Genomic DNA, 15,612 nt, shown 5'->3' with positions numbered 1-15,612 from the left:
AAAAGAGACTTCAGATACAGTATTAGGGACCACTAAGGTCTATATAAAAGAGACTTCAGATACAGTATTATATAAAAGACCACTAACAGGTTAGGGACCATATATAAAAGAGACTTCAGATACAGTATTAGGGGACCACTAAGATCTATATAAAAGAGACTTCAGATACAGTATTAGGGGACCACTAAGGTCTATATAAAAGAGACTTCAGATACAGTATTAGGGGACCACTAAGGTCTATATAAAAGAGACTTCAGATACAGCATTACTGGACCACTAAGGCCTATATAAAAGCATCCAAAAAGGAGCATGTCATAGGATCTTTAATAAAAGGCTATCATCTGACTTTCAACACCAACTCAAGGTCTTGATCCAACTTCAGTCCTAACTCCCAAATCATATTCATACCAAACCTAGTCTGGATCTACGAAAGTACATTTCCAGGATAAACGATCTTCTCATAGTGTCTCTGTTGTCAAACTCCATTCTCTTCAAGGAAAAACACAACGACCTCCAAACTAGCAAACTACACGCTGAAAATATCAAGGTGTTCATGATTAACTGGTCAGACTGATATCAGGACAAGGTACTGAAACATGGGACACAGGCAGACCAGACAGAGCCCTAAAACTCCTAACAATCGTTGTTTAAAGCCTTGAACACACCAGATAAAGTGTGTCATTCAGAAGCTCAGTAAGAGATTCAAAGCAGTGATGAATTAAGAAACCTAAGTGTTGTCATTGACGGTGAATTACTTGTGGTTTAAGCCGCTGAAAATTAACTCAACAACCCAACAGTGTAATTCATAAACTCAGAAGAAATTAATCTGTAAAATAACAAAAGAAGTTCTAGCAGATTATTACCCAGATTTTGTCCCGTAATTAAAAACAGAAATATTTGTGAGAATACGGAACATGTTCTGTTATTTAAAACTCTCTCACACAAAGCTGCTCTTACTAAACTGTTCTTTATTTAACTTAGAGCTTTATTTGAGGGTTGTTTTACGCTTGTTTTACACTGTGTTAGTGGTCGGAGCACAGATAAAGATCCCATAATGTAATTCAAAATAAACAGTAAATACAACTGTAAATCACGTTCTATTAACAATTTCTGCTACAGAGTTATAGCCACACAACTGTTAATACACAGATATTTTTGGGATAAATTAAGAAACACACATTGTTATTGACAGGGAATTAGCTGTGATTTAAGCTGCTGAACCTCCCAATAAAACTCCCAAAATAAAAGCACAAACTGCAGTTTTCTCACCCAGAGTCAAGAGGAAGAAGACCCTAGAGTCCATGTTGATCAGCAGCTGAATGTCTGAGACGTTGGATTAAAGTTCAGGTTATTAAACATTAACATGTTGCTATGGTCCTACGTCTGAGCTGCTGCAGGGCAGGATATTATTTATGTATTAGCGTGCGCCATAAACCTCTCAATATCAAATCATAAAACACCTCAGAAGCTCAAAGTCCCTCTTGAACTCAACAACAAATCACACAATTTAGCACCTCATTACAACTTTATCTGGAGATTACATTCATAACGTAATCTATAAAACACTTTGAGTTGAGTTTTCACAGCAAGATGTATCAATAAAGTTGAACTTGTTGATTTATTGCACATCTTTCAAACTCAAGGCCCCCGCGTGGGCCAAATGTGGCCCCTCGCAAATTTTGATCCGCCCCGCACAAACATTTTAGGTTCACAATACATTTAGGCCCTGGTTAGTTGTGCACCAAACCAAAAAGACGGAAAACTGTTTTCAAACTCCAAATGACTCTCGGAGCAGAATTTGGCAGATTTACCGACTGAGAAAATGATTACAACAGGTTGTAATCATTGTAAACTCTGTGATGGCTAAGGAACTCTTTGCTGACTTTCTAGGAGTTTTTGTTGAACGTAGTACGACAAAAGTCGAAAAGAGCTACAAAAAAGAAACAAAGTGATGCAAAAACCGAAAAACACACATAGAGACACCGAGACATACACAGACACTCACACACAGACAGACACATGCACACATGCACACACACACAGACAGACACATGCACACAGACACTCACACACAGACAGACACATGCACACAGACACAGACACACAACACACAAAAGTCGGAAAAAGCAACAAAAATGACCAAAAAGTGGGTGCATGTGAATTTAACTCTACGTCTGTCCCTCGATGTTATTCTCTTTACCAGTTTGGCCCTAAATGAAAATGAGTTTGACAACCTGATTTAATGGAAAGGAATTCACAAAATGGAAATTCCTCCGAATTGTAAATCTGAAGCTTGTGTCTGTCTGTCTGTCTGTCTGTCTGTCTGTGTGTAGTAACATAGAAAGGACTCTTTGTTTTAGGCTTCAAACCCTTTTTCTTCAGAACCAATGAGAACAGAGAGACAGATGAAGATGTTTTTCGTGGAGTTTGTCTCCCTCTGGTGTATGGAGGATATATTTATTCATAATTCAAATTTAAAGTCCAAAGAGAAAACGAAGCAAGATCAAATAAAAATTATTATTTTACTATACTACTAGGAACGTAAGAAAGTTTTTTTGCACACCTCTTTTGTCGGGCAGGTGCGTAGGATATGATCAAAAGTAGCAGATCAAAATTTTTAGACCGACTGACCATTACGCAGCAATAATTTATTTAGAAGAAAAATACAACGTTTCAGTCTCAGACCTTCATCAGGTAAATTTTAGGAAATATCATGCCATAATTGAATTTTAAAAAGGAAACTGAAAAAGCAAAGTTGAAATGTAAAATGATTTATCTTTTGAATTTTCAATTTTGAAAGCCATTGTTAAATCTAAAGCCAAATGTTAAATCTAAAAGTCAAATGTTAAATTGAAATTGAAAAAACAAAAGATAAATCATTTTACATTTCAACTTTGCTTTTTCAGTTTCCTTTTTCTTTTTTAAATTCAATTGTGGCATGATTTTTCCTAGTAGCATAGTAAAATAATAATATTTTTATTTGATCTTGCTTCGTTTTCTCTTTGGACTTTCAATTTGAATTACTTTTTGTTGTCTTTTTGTGGCTTTTAAAAGTCCAGTGTATTTATTATAACTTTGGTTTAGGCCAATAACTGTCTATAAAATGTTGAAAGACGATTTGATGAGAGAATTAATTTATTTTACTGTGAAAGTGCAACATTTTGAGTAAATGTACTTTAAGTAACAGTCACAGTGAGAAGAGTATTTACACAACAACAAAAACATTAAAATCAGATTTCAAACTTTGGATTTGTTCTCTTTTCTTCTCAGCTGCTCTTCTGGCTTCTCCTAAGGGGTTCCAATGCATTCTGGGAAGTGTAGTCCTTCCAGTGGATCCTGGCTGAATCATCTGAAGGTAAGACTTCTTTTTTAATAGCCGAGACAGTAAAGCCAGTCGGAATGATCAGTCGGGTCCCCGAGGTCCAAAAAACGGGACACACCGAACAGACTCGAGTCACCGACCTCGCCAGTCTCGGGCTTTAGTCTGTCTCTGTGTTACTGTGTCTGAAGAAAAGTTGGAGGCCAATTTTTCTACAAAATACATTTAGAATATTTTAGGAAAAGCTGAACATTATCATTAAAAAAGTCCCAATATTTAGAGAGAAAAAAGATAAATATTTTCAGAATAAAAGTTTCATATTTTCAGAATAAAGGTCCCAATATTTTGAGGGAAAAAATAAAAAATATTTTCAGAATAAAAGTTTCATATTTTAAGGGAAAAAATACATATTTTCATAATAATAGTCATATATTGTGTGACAGAAATGGCTGCAACTGGTTCCTCCGTGTTCCCCCCCCACCCCCAAAAAAGTCTCTAGACTGTCAGGTCTCTGTAGGACTCTGTAGAGTGAGTCCATTCTCTCATCAGATTATATGAAAACTCTCTGAGTTGGATGTTGACAGACAAGATGGTCTGAACGACTTGCGACACGCCGGCTCTGAAGCTCGGCTTTCTGGCGGTGAACAGGACGAATATCTGGAGCCCCTGAAACACAAAAACACAGAGTTTATCTGGAGTCTAAAACAAAAAGAACTTTACCTCTTTTTGATCTTAAATTGACTTTAAACCCAGACAAAACAAAGTATATAGTTTTTACAAGAAATGTGTCTCCTGTTATAACTCCGGACTGCTCGGTAGAATCCTGGAACACACCAGACACAACAACACGTTAAAGTGACGAAAAAATGTCGACAAAAAGGAAACAAAAACAGCCTTCAGAAAGTGACCAAAAAGTGCCAACAAAGAAGCAAAAAAAGGAACCAAAACTGACAAAAGTGAGTCAAAAACGTCAGCAAAACAATTAGCAATTGCGGCTTAGAAGCACCAACAAAGCTGCAAAAAAAAAACTGACAAAAAGGCGACAAAATGTCGAGAAAAAAAAAGGCTTCAGAAAAGCACCCAAAAAGCCTTCATCCGTTTTTTGATGGGACACAAATAGAAAAAGTTTCCAGATACAAGTTTCTGTGTATTTTGGGTAAATCTTGCGTCACCGATAGTTGTAGGAAACAGATTGTTAAAGCTCCGTTTCTATCAGTTTGGGAATATGGGGATATCATTTATACCTTTATATACATGTAGCTTCCTCTGCATGCCCTTAGTCATATCTGACTCACCTGTGTGGTGGTGCAGAGGCAGAAGAGGATGCTGAGCACCAGGTGGGCGTATCCCGTGGTAACCAGCACCAGGTAACCCAGAGTCCAGGACAGACCGAGTAACACGGCCAGAGAGAAACTGATCAGAAACTTCGTCCACACGGACCGAGGGTTGCTGCTGCAGAAACACAAAACAAAGTTTATATAATTATTAAATATTTTGTATTCTAGAGGAGAAATATTTACCTTTTTAAGTAAGTAAATAATTTTAAAATATTAACAGAAAAAGGTCAGACTGTTGTGTAAGAAGAATCTAATAGACAGAATATTTAAAAATATGTAGTAGTAATAATAATAATAATAATGTTACCTCTTGAGGGCGGGTCGGTCCTGCAGGTGGTCTGAGAGACCAGAACCAACAGAACGATGTTGTAGATCAGAATCAAACCGATAGGGAAGCAGAAAACCCCAAAAACATCGGCTTCCCAAAGTCAAAGTCTTTGGATTTATCCAGCGCTGCCAGCCAGCAACTTTAAACAGTAAAACATAACAACATATGTCATTATATATATATATATATATATATATATATATATATATATATATATATATATATATATATATATATATATATATACAGACCCTTTCCAAAAAATTAGAATATCATGGAAAGGTTTATTTATTTCCATAATTCCATTCAAAACGTTAAACTTCCATAGATTATAGATTCAGGGCCCACAACTTAAACGATTTCAAGAATTTAGTTGTCTATTTGTACATAATTTGGGCTTTTAGCTCATAAAACCCACGAAAACAGGATTTCAAAAAATTTGAATACTGTGAAAAAATCACCATAAGAAGGACTGGACTGTTGGCCAGTGGTCCAAGGTCCTCTTTTCCGATGAAAGTAAAGTGTGCCTTTCATTCGGGCATCGAGGTCCAAGGGTTTGGAGGAAGACGGGTGAGGAACAGAACCCAAGCTGCTTGAGGTCCAGTGTGAAATCTCCACAGTCAGTCATGATTTGGCGTGCAATGTCCAGTGCAGGTGTTGGTAAACTCTACTTTCTTAAATCCAAGGTCACCGCATCAGTCTACCAGAAAGTTTTAGAGGACTTCATGATTCCTTCTGCTGAGGATCTGTATGGAGATGCAGATTTCATCTTCCAGCAGGACCTGGCCCCTGCCCATACCGCCAGAAGCACCAAAACCTGGTTTGATGCCCATGCCATCACAGTGCTTGACTGGCCAGCCAACTCGCTGACCTAAACCCCATTGATAATCTATGGGGTATCATCAAGAGGAAAATGAGGGGCACCAGACCCAAAAACAAAGAAGAGCTGACAGCAAGCATCAAGGAAATCTGGGCTTCCATAACTCCCAGGCAATGCCACAGGCTGACTGGCTCAATGCCACGGCGCATCGAGGCAGTGATTGAGGCAAAGGGATTCCCTACCAAGTATTGAAGATTGACGTATCATTTTGAAAGTACCATATTTTGATTGATCTGATGTGATCCTAATTTTTTTTTTCTCTGCAAAACTGAGAAGTAAATGGTGATTTCTTCACAGTATTCTAATTTTTTGAAATCCTGTTTTCGTGGGTTTTATGAGCTGGAAGCCCAAATTATGTACAAATAAACAACTAAATACTTGAAATCGTTTAAGTTGTGGGCCCTGAATCTATAATCTATGGAAGTTTAACGTTTTGAATGGAATTATGGAAATAAATAAACCTTTCCATGATATTCAAATTTTTTGGAAAGGGTCTGTATATATGTATGTATGCATGTATGCATTTATGTATGTATGTAAAAGCCCTTAAAACTTAGAGAAAAGCTGAACAGATAATGAATGAATAATTATAAAATACCCACAATTCCTCCTGTCTATATCCTAAAGGGTCGTCCACCCTGTAGGTGATTCCCAGTGTGATTGCCATGACGACAGCTGGGACTCCTGACAGTAAACAGGAATTTAAAACAATAGTTAAAGAATTATTCAGCTTTTTCATTTAATCCAGATCTGTCATCTTTGTGTTTGTGTGGCAGTGTGTGCAGATAAAGTGTTTGTATTACCGTGTATGCAGATTAACCGTGTTTGTGTGGCAGTGTTTGCAGATAAACAGTGTTTGTGTAGCTGTGTGCAGATAAACAGTGTTTGTGTAGCTGTGTGCAGATAAACAGTGTTTGTGTAGCTGTGTGCAAATAAACAGTGTTTGTGTGGTAGTGTTTGCAGCTAAACAGTGTTTGTGTGGTAGTGTGTGCAGATAAACAGTGTCGGTGTGGCAGTGTGTGCAGATAAATGGTGTTTGTTGGCAGTGTGAGCAGATAAACGTGTTTGTGTGGCAGTGTGTTTAGATAAACATGTTTGTGTGGTAGTGTGTGTAGATTAATGGTGTTTATGTGGCAGTGTGTTCAGATAAACATGTTTGTGTGGTAGTGTGTGTAGATTAACGGTGTTTATGTGGCAGTGTGTGCAGATGAACAGTGTTTATGTGTCAGTGTGTGTAGATTAACGGTGTTTATGTGGCAGTGTGTGCAGATGAACAGTGTTTATGTGTCAGTGTGTGTAGATTAACGGTGTTTATGTGGCAGTGTGTGCAGATGAACAGTGTTTATGTGGCACTGTGTGCAGATAAAATCTTTCAATTCAACATTTGAGAAAGATCCAAATCTTATATATTATCTTCTATTAAGAGAAAAAAAGCAAAAAAAAGTTTTTGTACCGTTACGTCATTGCGTTTCTATTCTAACGTGTCGTCTAAAGAGGTAAATCCTCTAAAGTAAAACTTTAAAGTCGTACCCCATCCTATGGTGGCGCTGAGCTTCGTCCAGTATGGCGGCAGGTTCTGGCGCATCTTGCGTACGAGCAGCACCAGCTGCGTGGCGTACATGCTGTTCCACGTGAACGTAGCTAACAGGAAGAAGTGAAGCAGCGCCGTCACCACCGAACATGGGCCACCGTCCGCCGCCACGTGTTCGTCAGAGTCCAGAACGCCGTTGGTGTCGGTGTCGAGCAATGCGTCGTCATCCCCACCATCCTGTCGCCGGTTTGTGACGCCAGAGAGGAAGGTGATGATGAAGGCCAGCAGGCTGAAACATGTACTCAGCAAAGCAAGCTGGGAGTTCCTGTAGTTCTTAAAGCTGTAGAACACAGATCATGTTACATTTTAGGTATAGTCGAAATAATAACAGAATAAGTCCTAAGACTTCAATATTAAAGAGGCAACTTCTGTTAAAGTATACACACAAACAACTGTTAATACGCAGATATTTTAGAACAGCAAACTGTTTTACCAGAACTATTTTAGTAGGATTCCTGTATGTCACAGAACAGACTATTCGCCCAGACAATAAATTATATTTAACATGATAAGTAATGTCTTACTTGTCCGTAATGTGGTGAATTATCGTAACAACCAAACCCAGGATGGAGAAAGAAAGTCCAACTATAGAAATCACATCCAGCGCTTCTGCATATTTATAATTCTCTCTGAAGGACTGAAACACAAACACACAATAGAGTTTTTAACAAGCTTCCTACAAGACTCACTTTGATATACCTTCAAATATATGAAACGTTGAGTGTGAAGTGAAACTTGTGAGCATGTTTCTTCACCCAGAGAGCAGCGAAGTTGGTTGTGTGGTTGCAGAAACATTCGAGGACTCCGTCTGAAGCGTTTCCCTTCCAGCAGCCAGCCGCGCTCCAATCCTCCAAAGTGTAGTCCCAAAAAACACACGAGAAGTCCCATAGAGACGCATCGTTCAGAAGCTGAAACACAACCATAGAAACATCTAAAACTCTATTGATCGAGAAAGCGGCAAAAGTGAAAATAGCAAAAGAAACTTTGGAAAGTTTTTGCAGATAAGAATGTTTGTGTGGCAGTGTGTTTGCAGAGCAGATAACAGTGTTTGTTTGGCAGTGTGTGCAGATTAACAGTGTTTGTGTGGATTAACAGTGTGTGCAGAGTAACAGTGTTTGTGTGGCAGTGTGGGCAGATAAACATTGTTTGTGTGGTAGTGTGTGCAGATTAACATTGTTTGTGTGGCAGTGTGTGCAGATTAACAGTGTTTGTGTGGCAGTGTGTGCAGATTAACATTGTTTGTGTGGCAGTGTGTGCAGATTAACAGTGTTTGTGTGGCAGTGTGTGCAGATTAACATGTTTTTGTGACAGCATCTCAAGAGATAAAAGCTTCAAAAACAGAAAATAGCAACAGAAACTTTGGAAAAGGGCCAAACCCCAAACTGTGGCACAACAAAAGCATCAAAGTGGAATGAAAACATGGCCAAGAAACTGCATGTATATAAATATAAAATTTCATGAAAATGTGACAAAAATCGCATGAAAATTTAATTTCCACCAAAATTATACATAAATGGTATATATATGCTCAGAAACTGCACAAGAGAAAAATGTTAAGGATGTTGCACAAAAACGGGCCAAATGTTGGAAAAAGCAGCCAAATCCTGTTACCATTGGCCTGAAGAGCATCTGGACCTGTTGTGGCTCCAGACCGCTGACGTTGGCCGACAGGACCCTGACGGAGGCCCGGCGCCGCCTGTAGCGCCGCGAGCGGAAGAAGTGGTCGTTCTGGTAGAGGACGAAACCCACAGACACGTTGGACGGAGTCCGGAGACGGCCAGCAGCGCCGCCTAAACAACACACACACATTTAACTCTGGAGTTAGCTTCACACATTCACATGAAGGGAATTCACAAAAAGTAAAAAAAAAAAAAGGTTTTAAAAAGTTTTTAAAAAGGCGGAAAAAAGTGTTTGTATGGCAGTGTTTATTTTATTTATTCATTTCATTTGTTAGGGACCATTTACAATTTTTAACATTAATTGTTACCATTTGATGCATTGTACCAGATGGCCTTAGGCTAATTTACATCTGCAGTCCCTTAGCTTTGTGTGGCAGTGTGTGCATATTTACAGTGTTTGTGTGGCAGTGTCAAAAAAACGTTTTTAAAAAGTCAAAAAATAGACAAAAATGTCAGATCAACGAGAATGTTTAAAACACGCATCACAAAAATTGAGTTTTCTGAGGAAACTCACCTGGGGCAAACTGGAGGTAAACAACGGCGTCGGCGATGAAGCCGGTTTCCACGGCGATGGCCGATGTGTTGGTGTCCAGCTGGATACGGTCAGCAACGAAACTTCCCGACGTTCCTGAACGCAACGAGAGAAACACAGCCATTAGTTAGGGGAGATATTTTCAGAATAAAAGTTTATAAATGACACAAAATGTCAAGAATTTATTTTATATATTTCTCTCATTTTAGGCCCCTTGTCACTTTTTATTATTTTAATTTTTTACATTTTTGAAAACGTGGGAAAGATGCTTTTATTTTGGTAGAAATGCAAAATTAATAAGTCCCAAATCACAACATCTTTTCTAGCTTTCTTTCAACATTTGTCATTTTCTTTTTATGTTTTTGATGCTTTTTTCAACAAATGTCATTAATTATTTACAAAGTGATTTTTATTCTTTTTTTTTTTTTTGTCTCTTTTAGGTTCCTGTAGACCCTCAACATGAAGCCAATCCTGAATCTTGTGAGTACTAAGACTAACTATTTGGACAAATAACAAATTACTTTTGAAGTTTACTTAGGATTGTCAGGGATAACGGTATCTTCTGGAACTGTAAAAGTTAAACCTTACAGTATTTAAACGCTGCAAAAACTACAAAATTAAAACACTAGAAACCAGCAGAAGAAAGACTAAACAGTGAGCAGATTAATGACGGAATCATAAAACCATAAAACTATGAAAATCTTCACTGAACTCCGTTTTATTAGGGAGATTAACGTCTCCATCTGACCTTTGACCCCCCTGAGAGGCTGCTGATTGGCTGATAATTGTCACCTGACAGCGCAGTGAACTGGACTCCCTGAGTGTCGGCTGCTGAGATCTGAGCCGACTGGACCACGATGTTTGGCTGAACCAACTTAGAATCATTGGAGATCAAACTCAGGTTCACCGACAGGCTGGACAGGGTCTGTGTCAGCCTGCAAATATATACAAATATATAGTCATATATTACACACATATATATACAGGAATATATAGTCATACATACAAGCATATATACAGGAATATAAAGTCATATATACAAGCATATATACAGGAATATACAGTCATATATACAAGCATATATACAGGAATTATATAGTCATGTATACACACATATATACAGGAAAATAGTCAGATATACAAACATATACAAGAATATAGTCATATACAGGAATATATAGACATATATACACACATATATACAGGAATATATAGACATACATATACAGGAATATGTAGACATATATACACATATATACAGGAATGTATAAAGATATAAACAGCCTACAGCTAGGTTAGGGTTAGCGTCAAGCTGCACACAAGCTTTATACAGAAATATATTGTCTTGTATATCATATATATCGTCAGTGTGCTTCTGAAAACAAAGAGTACTTTACCTGAGAGTAGCGTTGTTTTCCTGGATGTTGTCTGACTGGTTGGCGTTCAGAATCTGGCTGACGGTTGCTACCGCTGCCTCCCTCACGCTCTGAAACACAGTTTCAACAATTTATTTATTTAACCTTTATTTAATCAGGTAGGCCGTTGAGAACAGATTCTCATTTGTAACGGCGACCTGGCCAAGAAAAGCATAAGCGTGCAAGACAACATTTCATTCAATACAAGAATACAGAATACAATAGGCTACATAAAGTACAGATTAAGTAGGCATTACAAAGCAAAGAAGGAGGTGTAAGTAAGTCGATGGATATGCAAAAGTGATATGGTAATAACACAATATACATGAATAGACAGTCTATATTTCTGCTGAAATGTAGTAAAGAGTCAAATACAGTTAGTGCAAGTTATGGTCTAGTTAGTGATGTAGATCAGTAGATGTAACAAAATAGTTTTACAACAAAGGTGTGAAGAATAACAGTTGAGCATACCAGGGCAGATGGATTAGTGCAAAAGAGTGTAAACAGATATGATAGCAATGCAGGTGAAGATGTGCAACTATGCAATGGGGCATGACAAAGATAATGGAATAAGGGTGTGCAAAACAGTACAGTGATCGGACAGGAGATCAGACAGACGTACTTTGAAGGCAGTTAGTGGGATAAGGGTTTTCAGTGTCAGGGTTTTTTGTAGTTCATTCCAGTCATTTTCAGCTGAGAACTGGAAGGAGTGGCGGCCAAAGGAGGTGTGGGTTTTTGGGGTGACCAAAGAGATGTATCTCCTTGAGCGAAGGCTGCTGGTGGGTAAAGTTATTGTGACCAGTGAGCTTGGGTATAGCGGGGCTTTGCCTAGCAAGGACTTGTAAATTAGTTGGTACCAGTGAGTTAAGCGTTGAGCGTGTAACGAGGGCCAGCCGACTAATGCATAGAGGTTGCAGTGGTGGGTGTTATAAGGGGCTCTGGTTACAAAACGTTTGTCACCATGGTAGACAACATCCAGCTTTTTCAGGAGCGCGTTTGAGGCAGTTCTGTAAACAACATCACTGAAATCGAGAATTGGTAGAATTGTCATGTTCACCAAAGCGAGTTTGGCCGCGTGGGTGAAGGAGGCCCTGTTGCGAATAGAAACCCAATCCTAGACTCAACCTTAGATTGAAGGTGTTTTATGTGTTGCTGGAAGGAGAGGGAACTGTCTAAGCAGACACCTAAGTATTTGTACACCGCCACATTTTCTAATTCCAACCCATCAAGCGTGGTAAAGCTAGTCGGAAGGGCAGGGTTAGGCAGCGATCGGTTGAAAATCATGAACTTGGTTTTCGGGGTTTGATAGCACAGTATCCAATGAGGGGCTGGATGTATACAAAATGGTATCGCTGCGTGAGAGGGGATTTGCAGTCCCAGACAGCAAGAGCCACATCATTGATTTATAGGGAGAAAAGAGTCATGGCATTTCTACAACTATATCCCAATATTTTCGTCGCAAAGAGTAATATATATATATATATTTATGTATATATATATATATATATATATATATATATATATATATATATATATATATATATATACCCTGGTACGGGTTAGTAGCTTGCTATTCGGCGTCTGCTGAACCAGAAACATATTGTAACTGAAGTTTAAGATGTGTATGTTTGTTGTGAGTTTCTTCTTGGTTGTTTCGTACCTCTGTGGCGTTGGTAGACAGCAGTCAGAACTCACTGTAACTCAGGTTTAAAAGTGCAAGAGATGTTTCTCTGTAGGTTTGTTGTTTCGTACCTGTGAGACGTTCTCAGACGACAGCAGCGTGTCGGCGATCTGAGCAGCCGTCGTCACTTCTTCAGCCGTCAGATCTTCAGGTTGGGACGTCAGCATCTGAGCGCTCGCCGCCAGCGTCTCTAAATCTGCCGAGCCGTTCAGCTGAGAGAGGAAACACATTATTCAGGTATCTCTTCCCTGAGTATATTGTCCCTGAGATAGTTTTTTTTCTTCCCCGTTGACTCACATTTTGTTGTATGTCGGTGAGGGTCTGTCCACACTGGAGTTCGCGCGGCTCCTGGAAACTCGGGGGTGTGTTCCTGTTGGAACATCTGGTGGAAGCCTGGGGTTTACCCGCTGCAAGGAAACAGTAAAAGACTCTCAAACAGCAGTGCATTATGGGAGACCTGATGGATGGAGATAACACTGGCTATGTTTCAAACCGCCTACTTGCACACAAACACTTAATTTTAAGTATATAGTGTAGATAACACACGGAATATACCCAGATGACCCCCTAAAAATGGTCAAAAAGTTCAGTGTGGAACGATGGACCTTACGCGCGCTAAACGGGGACCATCTTCACTACAAAGCGGAAGGGAGCCCTTGGCCGCCAGCTGATTGGAGGAACGCGTCACGTGGGTCTGGCTGCTCCCGAATTTCAAAACCAACCATAATGGCTTCTAGTTCAGAATACGATCTCATATTGTACTAAAATAGTTCACCGAAACGTGTTTCTGAAAACATTTTAAGCAAGAAATAGGCCATGCAGTTGCTGAATCTGTTTTCATTTCAGATCAACGAAGGTCAGTTTAGAAGATTTTCGTCAGATTTTGAGAGACGGCGAGCCAAAGCAGACCGCTCCTCATTTGCATACAGGAAAGCGTGCTGGAAATCGCATTCACGTGTTGCGTTCGTCACGCTCATCCCGCTCGTCATTTCCGGTGAGTGTTTTAACATAAGTGTTCCTTTTGGGAAAATACGAACCATCTAAAGTGGGACTACGGCAGTAAGTGGTCAGTGCACATTAGCAGTGGACTGACGGAAGGATGTGGAATGAGACACAGCCTGTAATAATAAAACTTACCGCCACTCGTTCCTGGGGGACAGATTTCCTCAGAATAAGCGTACCAGCCGATGGGTGTTTGTGGGAAGTTGAATCCTCTTATCTTCTGGGCTCGGCAGAAATTCTCTGAAAGGACAAGTTTAACAAACGATGAAGATTTTGTTGCTCAGTTTGATGGAGAACGTGAATCCACTGAGGAGCAGGGCTGGGTATCGTTTGGGTTATTTCCGTTATTGGTGCTTAAACACAAAACTGTCAGACAGGTGGTGACATTAAAAAAGTCTTTTCACAGTCTCTAGTGGATGGATAGTATAAATATTTTATTAATAAATGTGTGTATGTGTTCGTTGCAAAAGAGCTGTGTTAGTCATTGATGAAGTGGTTAAAAGTATTCCGGGTGACCTCTGATTCACAGAAAGTTAATTTTAAGTCATAAAAATAGTTTAGGCTTTTATGGCATAGAGGTGCATTGTTTAAAGGTTGCTGGAGGGGAAGAGGAAGTTACACCACACAAGGCCCAGACCTTGGTGTGTGTGTGAAGATAAGAGTTTCTGCCTACAAACTAGGAGACAACCTCCTGTGAGGATAAGATAAAAGCTTACGGGAGAGAACAGATCGGAGCTAATAATTCGGAGGACAACTTGGTGGACCAAGTCTCGACTTGATGTCTGTTGCTAGGGAAACTTAGTCTATGTTTGTGTTGTAACTCTTATGCTGGACTCAGTAAATTTGCTTAACTGAACTCATCGTCTCAGATTGAGTCTTTTGTTCTGGTAAACTTAAGTCTGATGAAAGAAGGCGCGGTAATTAATAAATTGGCGTCAGATTTGACAGCCTTAGGGCCTCATTAGAACTAATTCCACTACAATGGTAAGCATCTTTTTATAAAATATCTGTTCAGGCACCATTTTTTTTCTAACCTGTAGGTCTGTGTTTATCGGCCGGTAAATCTCCGCTGGATGACTCACTTCAGAAGGGTTGAACATCTGCAACTTTCCCTCTTTAGCGTTAGCTTAGCATGGCGCCATAGCAACTATAAACAACACTGGCTCTAGCTGTTTGCTGCTTCCTTTGTGGTGCTGAATGGAGGGCACCCATTGGTTGTTGACAATGTTCACATGATTTAACTTCAAACTTAGGATAATACCAAACATGTTTGATTTAGTCTGAACATCCAGACGGGAGAAAGGCTGACTGGGACTGAGTTTGACCTTACACCAAACGATGGAGACGAGGAAAACGCCCCGGCTCTACCAAAACTCTCAGGGTTTCATTAGCCTCTTTCTGACCGGAGGGATTTTTACAGTTCCTAGAACATAACGTTTCTAGAACCCATTTTTTCTTGTGTTCCGACTATTTGGGGATTATTAAATTCCTCTGACCACAGTTCCTGTAACTCTTTCAGCTCCTACTTCAGGGCAGGGTCTTTTACCTTTACCACATAGGAACCCTTAGGTACCTAGCAACGTCTGAACACAAACCGTACATATTCTTCACTGTATGTTGCCTTTTGCCTAGGTATGCTAACTCATAAGCCAAACATCACACATTCAACCAGCTAATTGTTAATGCTAGTTAAACTTACTCATTCTTTCGTTTGCCTGTTGCGCTCAGCTCTTCTATCTTCTTCCATCAGATTAATTAGGATCATATTACCCTGGTTAAGTACTCCAGCCTAGACTTTACACGCCGCCATTCAAACTCCGTTATGAGGATCCTATAAAGACGCTATAA

At 39.4% G+C, this 15,612-nt stretch overlaps 2 protein-coding genes across 4 annotated transcripts in view; one reads left to right on the top strand and one right to left on the bottom strand.

Annotated features, from left to right (window-relative positions):
• LOC114550674 (formimidoyltransferase-cyclodeaminase-like) overlaps positions 1-15,612 on the top strand; it is a 99,296-nt gene that overhangs the window by 47,566 nt on the left and 36,118 nt on the right. For all 3 annotated transcript variants that reach the window (XM_028571434.1, XM_028571435.1, XM_028571436.1), the window contains 2 exons: positions 3,271-3,355; positions 10,107-10,146. The gene's annotated coding sequence lies outside the window, so the exon portion shown is untranslated. The remainder of the gene's footprint in view (positions 1-3,270; positions 3,356-10,106; positions 10,147-15,612) is intronic.
• LOC114551240 (adhesion G-protein coupled receptor G7) lies at positions 3,815-15,467 on the bottom strand. Its single transcript, XM_028572410.1, has 14 exons — positions 15,464-15,467; positions 13,900-14,004; positions 13,060-13,169; positions 12,834-12,974; positions 11,064-11,152; positions 10,459-10,601; positions 9,649-9,762; positions 9,067-9,245; positions 8,211-8,363; positions 7,980-8,092; positions 7,395-7,735; positions 6,467-6,548; positions 4,615-4,771; positions 3,815-3,985 (listed from the first exon to the last, which is right to left on the bottom strand). The coding sequence occupies exons 1-14, from the start codon at positions 15,465-15,467 to the stop codon at positions 3,815-3,817; spliced, it is 1,902 nt and encodes a 633-aa protein (XP_028428211.1).

The sequence above is a fragment of the Perca flavescens genome, chromosome 24 (genome assembly GCF_004354835.1).
Source record: "Perca flavescens isolate YP-PL-M2 chromosome 24, PFLA_1.0, whole genome shotgun sequence".
Classification (NCBI taxonomy): Eukaryota; Metazoa; Chordata; class Actinopteri; order Perciformes; family Percidae; genus Perca; species Perca flavescens.
Note: the sequence above shows the minus strand (reverse complement) of the source record. Positions and strands in the feature narration are given on the sequence as shown.

Excerpts from the sequence above, each read along its gene's own strand:
- LOC114551240 (XM_028572410.1), bottom strand. Across the intron at positions 6,549-7,394 it reads CAGCGCCACCATAGGATGGG|GAGTCCCAGCTGTCGTCATG; the intron begins GTACGACTTTAA and ends GTTTACTGTCAG. Across the intron at positions 3,986-4,614 it reads GCCTCTGCACCACCACACAG|GGGCTCCAGATATTCGTCCT; the intron begins GTGAGTCAGATA and ends TTTGTGTTTCAG.